We start from the raw sequence: 11,394 nt of genomic DNA on the forward strand, positions 1-11,394 counted from the left end.
CTGCGAAAATCCTTGAAATGATAGGTCATAGTGCATAAATCATATCTTTCTATCACATTCATATCCAAAGCACCATCTGTCCACCATCCACCTCATATTTCATGAACATATTTCATACATAACGTAACATTACGTATCCGTTCAACCCAATCGCTTATAGATTGGTGATCATCTCACAGAGACGAATCTATCCAAGGTCTTCTAAGGCAGACGGGACTTGCCCGCCTCCCGGCTCTTAGCGAGGGCGCCCATAAGACCGAACTGGCTGGCCAATCCGCTGATACGGTGCGTCGAGTTCAGGTTCTTGACCACCACCATTTGGTAGCAGGTTGCGGAGCCTTGGCGGGAGGCGATGACGGACCAGGCGAGGAAGAGTTCCCAGATCTATTATAGTTGAAAATTGGGGTTAGATGTGTTGCGATGAGATTAAGAAGTAGAGGGGAAGGGTATACGCACTCTGTACCATCTGGGACCGTACTTGGCCTTGATGGCCTCGATGTTGCCGACCCAGTTGCGGTACCATCTCCAGAGGGTGCCCGAGTAGTGGACGCCGACGGTGTCGATACTAATCACAGAGTTGATGTTAGTGTTTGTTTGGAGGACGGGGTTTAGGAATGGTGGCTTACCCCTTGACTTCGAAGCCAGCTCCTTCAAGACACTTCACGTAGTACCAGAGGGGAGTAGAAGCGTCGGCACCACGGAAGATGTACTTGTTCAGATACAGACCCCAGATGAAATCCTCATACTGCCAAGCCTGTCTCAAACCCGAAAGCTGCACATACATGCATCCATCATCGTCAAGCATGTCATAGCATTGGCGGAAGAATCCAGTAAGCTTGCGAATACCGACGTGCTCGCCCATTTCCAGCTGAGTGATCTTGTCGTACTTCGTGCGGGGGATGTCACGGTAATCCATGCAGACAATGCGGCTCTGTTCCTCGGAGATGCCGGCCTTACGGAGAGCATCGTTACCCCAGGCAGTCTGGTTCTCAGCAATGGTGAGACCGGTCACCTTTGCGCCGTAGTTAAGACTGGCGAACTTGGCCAGGGTACCCCAGCCGCAGCCAATGTCCAGCATGGTCTCGCCTTCCTTGAGGCCGATCTTCTCGCAAACAACGGCCATCTTGTTATCCTGCAGTTCCTCGAGGGTTTCTTCACGATCGGGGTCGGAGATGATTCCGGAGGTGTAGATCATGCGAGGGCCAAGGAACCAGGCGTAGTGGTCGTTACCCCGATCGTAGTTAGGACGGATTTGTTCCTCGTCCTGGGCCTTGGTGTGGAAGAGCACATCGACAAAGAAGGTGCCGACGATGAACTTGAACAGGTCCATAGTGAAGGCGAAGCTGGCCCAGTCGTGGCGGTATTCCAGGATCTCGAGAACATCGCCATTGAAGTCAACCAGGCCGTCCAGGTACATTTCCGAAAAGGTCTGCATGGGGATCTTGTTGCGTCCGCTCCATTTCGCACGGTCTTCGTCGCGCTTGAAGGTAATGTAGTGCTCAACGGGGCGACCGGGGAGCTTGACTTTCTCGTTGGTGCGGGGGCTGAAGGTGGAGGTGTAGGTCCAGAAGGCCACGAGGACAGGGAGAACGGTTACGAGAGTGAAGAAGATGAAGGTTTTCTTTCCACCACCGAGCAGGTAGGTCAGAAAGCCAGGGACTCCGATGATGGCGCCGCCCAACAGGAGGTTGGAGAAGCTCTCGTTTCCAGGACCATCTGCTGGCAGGGGAGGATTGTTAATGCTCTTGGCCTTTGGGAAGAAGTCAGCATGGTTTTGGACAGGTGGGCAATACGCCAGCAATGGGGATGGAGGAATTGACTGACATTGGTCAGGGCGATTCCACAGCTCTCGCCGGTTTCAAACTTGGGAGGAGCTTGAGCGGGAGTTTCGATCCATTGGATGTCGTCGGATAGCTCGACATCTTTAGATTTGGTCGTCATGGTCAATTGATACCCTGGTCACGGGTTATCTTGGTTGGGGGACTGGAGACGAGGAGAGGAAGAAAGGACATCTGAAGGGAGGACACTTGTTTCATACGTTAGGATGCCGCGTCGATCGTCCCGTGCCGTGTCCCCAGTTGCCCGCGGGCCCCGAACACAACCAAACTGAATCCCCCTTCAAAGCGCACTTTTCTTCGTAGCTGCTGCATAAATTACTCTTTGATCGGATATTTTAAATGTTACAATAAATAGTACAGTAATTTACAGATATTAGGTATTCAGCTGTCAAACTACTAGTGAGAGCCCGCACAGTATGTATGTTCTGCCAAAATGGGTGATATAAAACTCAATTCTGTCTATTCGACTCCAGAACTAGAGCTCATGCTAGCAAGAAATGTAGAGGATGAATGAGGTAGATCGATTCGGTAGGGGTACAGGGAGTTGATATAAACTAAATATGGAAGCTCAAGAGACGCCTAATGTGAACATGTGCATCCCTCTTGTGTTTTAGGTGGATTCTTTAGGTAATTTACAAAGCGTCGGTGAGGGCCTTGTTGAGCTTGGCAATCTTGGAGGAGACGCTGAGGTCGATGGTGCGGTCACCGATCTCAACAACCAGACCGCCGACGAGCTCGGGGTCGACCTGTTTTGAACATATGAGTATACATAGCGTAAATCGTGATATAAAGGATAATGTACCTTGGTGACAACCTTGAGCTTCTTGCCCTGGCTGAACTCGGATTTGGAAACGGCCTTCTCGAGACGGTTGACAGTCTTGGTGTCGAGCTCCTGTTTCCCAACAATCAGTATAAAGCCCCACAATATAAAATCCCGAAAGAAGAAAGTACCTGAGCACTGGTGATGTTCAGCTCAATCTCACCACGGTGAGCACCCATGAGGGTGGAGAACTTGTCGCAGATACCCTCGAGGAGACCGAGACGGTTGTTCTCAGCCAGAGTAGCGAGGAAGTTCTTGAGGATGTCGCCCTTGTCGGCACCGGCAACCTTCTGCAGCTCCTGGACGATCTGCTGCTTGTCGGCGACAGTGAGGGTAGGGGCGGAGATGATGGTGGTCAGCTTGCGGTCGGCCTTGAGGGTCTGACCGAGGCTGGCGAGAGCCTTGGAGGTCTGGTCGAGGCTGGCGGACTTGGCAGAGGCAGTGAACTATACAGAGAAACGCAAACGATCGGTTAGCCAGGGAGCTTTCCTGAAGTTGTCCAGTTCTGGGATCATGAGGTTGCTAGAACGTGGGAATCTCTGTTTTTGTTTTCTTAGGTCTCCCGTCCGCCTTTTCCCCCTCTTTCTTGTTTCTTCCTTTCTTCCGTGCCATTGAATCAAGGGAACCTCAAGAGCCACAACTAGCAACCAACGGGTAGGAACACGGTATCGCATACCAGAGCGGTGGCATAGGTGCCGTCAACACCGAACAGGGAGACAGGAGGCTTGACATCCTGGGCCGGGGTGGCATAGGTCCTCAGACCGTTGACGGCGGCAGTGCGAGGCACGGAGAACTGCTGGGCGGTGGCACGGAGGCCGGCACGGGCGACGCGAACGGAGAACATGGTGATCTGGAGACGGAGACCTCGAGGAGGAGAGGAGGAGAGATTAAATGCGAGACGGACGGGGCGTCGGGGAGGGGATTGAGCGAGCAGCAACGGGCTGGTGGTTCGTCGTGCTTTGGGATGGACGGGCGACGTCCAACTTCTGCCGGCTAGCGGTCACGTGAGATCCCGCACACGCCGGGTTTTCGGCTATCCACTACTGCGAGTGACTTGATCCTTGAAGATCTTATCGTGATTGCGGTGCTATACTTGGGAACAATTCTCCAGACTTCATTCCTTGATTCGTGTCTCAAAATGCAAATTACAGTCGCACACGCTATGTAACGCCAGACTGCCTCTACGAGTGAAATGCGCCCTCCCGAATGCCAACACCCGAAACGCCATCCTCTCAACCTCTTTTCTTCATGGTCGTTTAGCCATTCGACCGATCTGATCTCTAGTCACTGCGCAGCATGCTATCCACAAGATCTCCCAACGGACCCCAGAAATCCTTCCCGCTGGCCAGACGGTGCTCGTCAATGAAGAGCACGTAATGCTTGAAGCTGGTATTTAAATGAGGCTCCAGTCCGAGATGGACCACAACCGGGTAGTGGTGGCAGTAAATGTGCGCATATACGCGATACATCCGCTTAAAGATCTGGCGCACGAGGCTCGGGAACACCTTGGGGAAGGGAACACCTGTGAGGTAGCATATTATATTAGCGCCTGCTCACTGCAACCGTAGTTTACGTAGTCTGCTCTTAAGGCACTCTCTCAAGCCGTGACTTACCAAGCCTGCTGGGGAAAATCTGTTCGTTGTCGATACTGCTTTGTACCCAACTCATCAGATGTTCGATATATTCTGGGGCCGACATCTTCGTTGGTCGCTTGTAATTTTCCGAATCTTGCCAGAGATATTCGAATCTGGACGTCCATCGTCAGCACTACATTGCCTTGACCGGTATCGGGGATAGCTCCGTACTCATCAGTTGCCTTCATTTCCGGACATGATTGCGGAGAACAGAATTCTGTGATCGCGCCATAGAGCAGGTTGATCTGGTTGTAGAAGTCGACCACTGTTGCACGTTGGACCAAACTGTTAGCATGGCTTTGATGATACGGCTGCTGCAAGCCTTCAGAGTAACTTTACCATTTACTGCAAGCCACTCATTTAAATCCTCGCCTTCTGGAAGCTTCACAGCCTTCCGCAAGCTTCCACTTCCCAGGGTTGCTTCTGCGAACTGTCTCAGTTGATAGCTAGTGGTGCCCTTGGCTGCCGACCGCGGCTTGAAGGGAGCTCGGGTCCGAGCGTTGCTGGGAGGTGTCAGTCCAGCGGGATCATATTTCAGGGCGCGTACTGCCGGGGATAGATATGAGGGGGGCTCAGAGAAGGGACCAGGGAAAGTTTGAACGGTGCCATAGCAAACTGAAGGGGAGATGATGGACGGAGAGGAGGGGAGCGAAGGTTGGGGAGAAGATGAGGATGGCGGGGCAGGCTGTCCAACATCGGACAAAGCAGTAACAGAAAGGATGGGGACAGACATGGTTGTGATGAAGGATGCCATCTCCTTGCGAATTTCTTTTCTTTCCTTCTGGTTCCTCCCTTCAATCAAATACAAAGCCACGGGCGCTTCTCCGGTGTTCGTGGTCAAAAAGAGGTGTTGTGTAGAGTTCCGTTGGAAGAATGCGCCTGCATGCCGATGCCAACCAAGTCAGCGCCTGTCAGTCAAGTTTACGGGCTCAACAGTGAGAAAATCTGGCCAAAAGTGATCCTTAATGTCTTAATGTCTTACCTCTTTAGGGATACCTGAATCAGGACAATAGTAGCACGCGCCGATGATGGGGAAGCAATAGACCGGCCGGCGGAATGAGTGGAGGGACAAGAGGGTAGTAGGAGGCGAAAGTTGGAGTATCAGAGATGGAGCCGCTCTGACCAAGTGCAGACAGGCGCGACAACAATCTCAGGAAATGAAAACAAAGCACAAGGAACACACACAACTGCAAAGGAGGGGCGATGAAGGGCGATCTATATCGATCGCATTTCCGGCCTGCCTTCTCCACGATCCCACAAGCGGAACCTCCCCCCCCCAAGGACCGGATCCATGGGTGCTGCAGCGTCCAGGGTGGCAATCGCCCCGTCCGTTGCCCCGGCGACATCAGCCAGCCGCAAGGAAACCGGTCCTTTATTACATCGTCAAGGTTGTAGTGGATATTCTTCAATCTTATTACGTAGGTAGGCTGCCGCTTGATGGCATAAATTGTTGGAATTGTGAAAAATATTAGATGGTACCTAGGAGTCTTCAAGTCTGCTGTGGCCGTCGTATTCGCCGTCATAGCAAAACAAAACCCTCCGCCGGGTCGGTGAACCATTTAGAAGACGACTGACTGATGGAACAATAGATGTGGCTTGTTAATGAATGCGCCAAGCTATCCCAGACATGATTCATATAGAGTATCCTTCATTCTCCTCGGGCAATCGCTCCCGGACTGTCTCTCCGTAAACCGTGATAGGGATGGCGATTTCGAACGATTCGCAGCCCAAGTTCTCTAACGCGGACATGATGCGCCCGCGATCGTCTTCCGATACGGTTTCGAGCAGCCGCGCTCCCGAAGGGGCTGAACCATCGTGGATACTGCTAGTGACAAACTCGAACCGTAATTCCCACTCATGATTTACCCCCGTGGTTATGACGGTCGGCGTCGCCGATACCGGAACAGCCGGACTGAAAACAACGCGCGTTGCATACAGGGTGTTTTCAAAATAGGAGGCATGGATCTTTCGAGTCGCACGACGGATGCTGGCGTTTGATCGCACCGCTAGATGTCCTGCCACTCTCTCTGAGCTTTCTAATGTCGCCCGCAGGGCGTAGCAGGGAAGTGCCGCGTCTGCAAAGTTGACGGTGGCGATGATGGTTTCGCCTAGCCTGTGCGCCGGACGGTTGAGTACCACGACAGCAATTCGGCGCCCGTCTCGGGCAATCTCAAACCGGTTAGGACTGCGCGAGGAACCGAGCGCCTGGTTGCTTCGGAGAATGGCAAGATCAATAGCGTCCTTGCAAGTGAGGTGCCCGGTAGATGTGTCGCGACTTGCGCGCTTCTCGGGCGTCACTTCAGGCGGTTGCAGTGAATTCTGGCGTGCACTCTGCTCCAGGATGTCATCCACATAGGACAAGAAATCTGGGGCTGACGTCCACGTCGGCCCACTGATGCTTTTGGGCTTGGCTGCCGGCGGCGGGGTAGGGCCAACCTTCTGCACTCGCGCCTCGTCGCGAAGGAGTACATACGGGCTCATCAGGTCATGACCCATTATCTCCCCATGGCCTATTGAAGAGATTAGTGACAGTTTGATACCAAGAGAAACGACGGCAAGCTCACCATTGACGCCGCTGAACACGCGGAAGGGTATACTGATACGGTTGACCCGTTGGGGTTCATGATGGCCACTCGGCCGTTGTGTACCGATGACGAGATTGTAAGAGATCTTAATAGCTTTCCCCTTATGGCTGGCTGGAAGACCCGATGGCAGGGTAAACGTAAAGGAGTAAGACTGCTCTTCTCCCGGTGCCAGTCGTAGGTCCACGAAGAGAAGGGACTGGGTAGTAGACAGCAATGGTATGGACTTCGAAGACGAAACTCCTCGCATATCTCGTAGGCCATCCAACTCATTATTGGAGAGTAAACCACTCAGAGACTCTTCGATCGCATTCCATTTGAAGGCGCCCCAGAAACCGCCGCCTTTGCGGTTCTTATCGCTGTTCATAGCCGGTTTCCCGCTGTTCATACCCGGCGCAGACCCCGCACCACCGACAACACCTTTTCGCTTCACTTCCTCGAAATGTGACTGATGAATCAGCGAACCGTCAACAGTGAAAGATGCACTGATCTGGGCATAGCCCATGAGTAGAGTCTGGCTCTTGGGCATTACTCCCGGAGACTCAATACTCGACATGTGTCGCGCGTGACGAGGGATATTCTGGCGCGGCATCGCCATTGAGTAGTTGGTGTACTCGGATTGCAGAGTTTCTGAAGAATTGTCGCTGACAGAGTTATACTCGTTGCTGCTTCTATGACTACCAGTGAGGCTGGAGGTCGACATGATCCTGGTGAGTTGAGGCAAATGGCCCGGGGCAGCTAATGTGGCCGATTCCCTTCCATTGGGCTTTGTCTGTCCAGGACCCTCTTCGAAGGGTGTTGCGAGAGGTGATAGAGTAGGGCGAGACTGGGGATCAGTCCCCGGCGAAGGTGGAAACTTGAACTCGATGGGTGGTAATTGAGGCCGACGCGCAGGTGTACGAGGTGACTCAAATGAGGGCTGGGAAGTAGGTCCTCCTACATCATCGATGTCTATCCGTGGGTTTCCAGGAGAAGAAGTGACCGGGGACTCCGGGGGTGGAAAGCCACGGTACGTGTTGCGTCCTGCTAGCAATTGACTGTAGTCAGCCTGACGATCGATCAATCCCCGATCGCGCTATTCATTGAAGGTACCTTTTGCAAACGAATCCTCATAGAACTCATTCCTCCTCGGAAGAACCTGTAGACTCGCGGCGCGCCCATGGCCCCTAACCGGCCTCGACCGACTGAACTGCGAGGATGTTCTTGGAGTCGGTTCTCCTGTTGTTTCGCTATCGATAGAAAGAATAGATACTGAGCGTTTGTGCTTTCCACCAGCAGGTGGACCGCTGCGAGGGGTGGACGGGGGCGGAAAGCTGTGAGAACCGATCAACGGTGAGCTCACTGATGAGGACGGGCGATGCGACGGGCTCTTCTTGGATACGCTAGAGTATGAGCGGCGGTGTGGACTGAAGAAGAATTTCTGAGGTGACCTGAGCGAAAACAGTGACTCTGAATGTGAGCTGGTAGCTCGCGATGGATGTCTCTGATGCGAGGACTGCCCCCCGTTCCGGGGTTCTCCGTTCGTCTCCGCAACGTTCTTGAAGGTAATGATACATTCCACATCTTCCCCGGCGAATATCGTTTGATCCTTCCATTTCACGAAAACCTGGATGTCTGAGGGCATGGCGACGATCGCAAGGCCACCATGTGGGCGGGTGACCGCAGACAAGAATCACGAAGGTCCGGGGTAGATGGCGGGTACCAGCCGCCACCAGAACGAGGGCTGAAGTAAAGATTGGCAAATATGATACACTGAGAGAAAGGGTAATCAACGCCAGCTAGGGCATACCATTAAATCGTGTAAGCCATAATCGTTGGAGGATGTGGAGGGAGGAAGGACACAGAGCGGGTGCCATAACGTTCTTGTCGGGGTGAGGACGCGCTGGTGGTGGTTGGTGGTGCACTACGGCCGACGGGAGGGAATTGCAATCCCATGACGAACCACGTAGAGAAGCTGTGCCCCTCGACATATGATAGATATGCTGTCGGACTCCCGGTTAGGATCTTCTTCCAGTCCGGAGAAAAGCAAAGTTGATCTATATCCATTGTCTAGTTCCGGCTGGAGGATCCCTTTATCCCCGCAAATCACTCTCACTTTTGTGAAACTGTATGTTACAAATGACGGCTTCCTGGCCATACAACCTCGGATCGGAGGACTTGAGAAAGCTTTCGGAGAACAAAGAAAAGAAGCAAATTCTCCACAAATTCAATCCACAACGCCTCTTCTATGCTATTTAATACAAACAAGATATATAGCTCGTATAGTACATGTGATAATATACATGGTGACTGCCGGTACAGGCCCGTCCATCATTACTTACGCCTTTCCCCCTTTCTTCTCCTTATTGCCATAGAGCAGTTGCTTTGCGTCTGTCAATTCTCGGGTGCGCTTCGTACTTGGTCGTAGGCCGAGTTCCGATAAATGGCCCCAAATTCGATCATGTCGCTTCTCCCATCTCTTCCGTCGGTCTTCAATTTCGGGCTCAGAAGGCCTCCATTTGCTCTTCAATATCCGCCGAATTGCCTCCGGTGAGACCTTAAATTCTTCCGCAAGAACTGGTGTAGTGAACTTTTCCGGTGCGACCGCGTGAAGGTGCCGAATACCCTCCAGCGCATCGGGAGAAAGCTTCTTTGGAGGGTTCCATCCCTCTTTAAATTTCTCTTTCAGGGCTTGTTTATGAATCTGCCATTTCTCCGGTTTCTTCTGGGCCATGGGATTGGAAGGGGGTTCTTCATGGCGTGAACGTTTCTTCGATCGAGACGATTTGGTAGGCTTCTTATCGGTAAATGTATCGGAGGTAGGTGTCTCACTTATGGAGTCCACATGGCTAGTTTTGGAGTCATCCACTTCTGGCGATGCATTTGCTTCGGTCGATGCAGATGGTTTATTTTCTGGGCTTTCCAGCGGCGCGGTATTAGAAGGAGCTGAGGCGGCGGAGGAGGAGGAGTCATGTGCTGATAGATATGGCGCGGATTGGCAAAGCTGAGGATTGATAGAGGCGCTGAAGTTCCGTCGTTGCGTTTTGCATCTGCTATGAGAAAGAGGCGCTATGGAGAGGATTCTCCGAGATGCGGGACCCTGATGGACGTCCGAGGCGATTTCTGAACGGAGAGCATTTCGCAAGACATTTGGGAGGGAGAGTCTGAGGGATGAAGCGCAGAAACCTGCCATAGTAAAGACTTAACAGAACAAAGTTCCTTGAATAAAAGAGAGAGATGGAAGCTGGGGAAATTCTCCCGGACACTAAGAGACTTGCAACTGCAGAGAGACTTCTGGAAGAGGCCTAGAACAACTAGAGCCTGAGGCATAAAGATCATGTGACCAAGTATTCAAGCCCCAGGGAGGAAGCAGACCTGTCAAAGTAGAAGGAGCGGTGGAGAGAAGCAAGCCTGGAAAGACCAGTCAGTTGCCCTAATAAGTAATAACTATCACAATAAAGAGCATGAGCAGTTCCAGAGCGGAGATTAGTCGCTCTACCCTTTTGGAAGCCATATCGAGGTTGGCCCGATACGATACAACGCTCCACCCATCTATTAATATTAATTATACGCACGAGGATGGCTGTTGAGGGACTGGACAAATATTCAAGATCTAAATGACTAGATGTCTCTAATAATTCGATTCCCTTCTTTACCCGGGTAAGGGGCTAATTGGTGCAAATTGAAGGCGTACACCGTAATATCCCGTTTGATCACGATTGGCCTAAAAGTCAAGGCTACCCAAGCGGATTGTCTGCCTTAATCTCCATCTCTTTGTCCCCTTGTGCCGCACTAGTCGGCGTGCCATACAGCATGTAACAAGTACAACTTTCGTTAGTGCCAAAGGTTACGGACCGGATTGTAACCCGAATTTCATCCTCGCCTTGACTGGCAGTTGCGGTACAAATTGGCTATTTATTTAATATGTTTCAGATAATATTTTCTTCTTCTTTCCACTACCAACTGATAACAGTCCACGCATGGCAGTGGGAAGAAGGATGAATTGGCTGTGTCATGGACGATGATGACTCGCGACAAGTCAAAAGAACCCAGAAGGAATTAGCAGATCCCCACCAAGCCGGGGCCACTTGATGCCCTGTGAGGAGGTCGATCAAGCCTCTCAACTTTCATTCCCAATCTCGCCGGGAGGTTGGCCCGATCAGTGGGCAAGACATGATGGGAGGAGACACATACAACACAGTGGGAAGACGTGGTGGTGGGAGTAACCACCATCTCACCTTCTTATCCCACAGCCGTGACTGGCAGCAGCTCTCGCTTCTTCTCCCCACCGGATCAGGGATGATCGTCTAGGATCTTGGATCAGCTCGACGGGATCTCTCAAGTGTCCCCGAATTTAGCTTTCCCGAAGCTAAACACGACTAGAAGCAGCCCAGCGCCAAGGGTTCGTCCATCATTTTCCGGCTCTCCGCCCGTGGAATGTTATGGTTGTGGTGGTGCTGGTGGTGATCAAGCTGGGAGCTCTGTGTTTATCTGGCTCACCTCGCCCACATTCTGCCTTTGGCTTCGTCAAGGCCTCAATC

General features: G+C 52.2%; 5 protein-coding genes across 5 annotated transcripts; all 5 read right to left on the bottom strand.

Moving 5' to 3' along the window:
- Window positions 1–201: 201 nt before the first annotated feature.
- AtWU_05970 (cyclopropane-fatty-acyl-phospholipid synthase) lies at window positions 202–1,941 on the bottom strand (the record flags this gene model as incomplete). The annotated part of the gene is made up of 4 exons (XM_035501080.1): window positions 202–384; window positions 457–565; window positions 627–1,750; window positions 1,825–1,941. 4 exons carry the CDS (start codon window positions 1,939–1,941, stop codon window positions 202–204), a joined length of 1,533 nt encoding a protein of 510 aa, XP_035356973.1.
- A 529-nt stretch (window positions 1,942–2,470) lies between these two features.
- Window positions 2,471–3,502, bottom strand: AtWU_05971 (F1F0 ATP synthase subunit 5; the record flags this gene model as incomplete). Its single annotated transcript, XM_035501081.1, has 4 exons — window positions 2,471–2,584; window positions 2,641–2,730; window positions 2,790–3,104; window positions 3,335–3,502. 4 exons carry the CDS (start codon window positions 3,500–3,502, stop codon window positions 2,471–2,473), a joined length of 687 nt encoding a protein of 228 aa, XP_035356974.1.
- Window positions 3,503–3,938: 436 nt separating this feature from the next.
- AtWU_05972 (Mob1/phocein family protein) lies at window positions 3,939–5,025 on the bottom strand (the record flags this gene model as incomplete). The annotated part of the gene is made up of 4 exons (XM_035501082.1): window positions 3,939–4,180; window positions 4,272–4,405; window positions 4,464–4,557; window positions 4,632–5,025. 4 exons carry the CDS (start codon window positions 5,023–5,025, stop codon window positions 3,939–3,941), a joined length of 864 nt encoding a protein of 287 aa, XP_035356975.1.
- Window positions 5,026–5,924: 899 nt separating this feature from the next.
- On the bottom strand, window positions 5,925–8,498 carry AtWU_05973 (putative intracellular protein transport protein (Sat1); the record flags this gene model as incomplete). The annotated part of the gene is made up of 3 exons (XM_035501083.1): window positions 5,925–6,802; window positions 6,857–7,900; window positions 7,967–8,498. The coding sequence occupies 3 exons, from the start codon at window positions 8,496–8,498 to the stop codon at window positions 5,925–5,927; spliced, it is 2,454 nt and encodes an 817-aa protein (XP_035356976.1).
- A 693-nt stretch (window positions 8,499–9,191) lies between these two features.
- Window positions 9,192–10,046, bottom strand: rrg9 (mitochondrial ribosome assembly protein RRG9; the record flags this gene model as incomplete). The annotated part of the gene is made up of 1 exon (XM_035501084.1): window positions 9,192–10,046. One exon carries the CDS (start codon window positions 10,044–10,046, stop codon window positions 9,192–9,194), a length of 855 nt encoding a protein of 284 aa, XP_035356977.1.
- Window positions 10,047–11,394: the final 1,348 nt, after the last annotated feature.

The sequence above is a fragment of the Aspergillus tubingensis genome, assembly GCF_013340325.1.
Source record: "Aspergillus tubingensis WU-2223L DNA, scaffold_7, whole genome shotgun sequence".
In the NCBI taxonomy this organism is placed as follows: domain Eukaryota; kingdom Fungi; phylum Ascomycota; class Eurotiomycetes; order Eurotiales; family Aspergillaceae; genus Aspergillus; species Aspergillus tubingensis.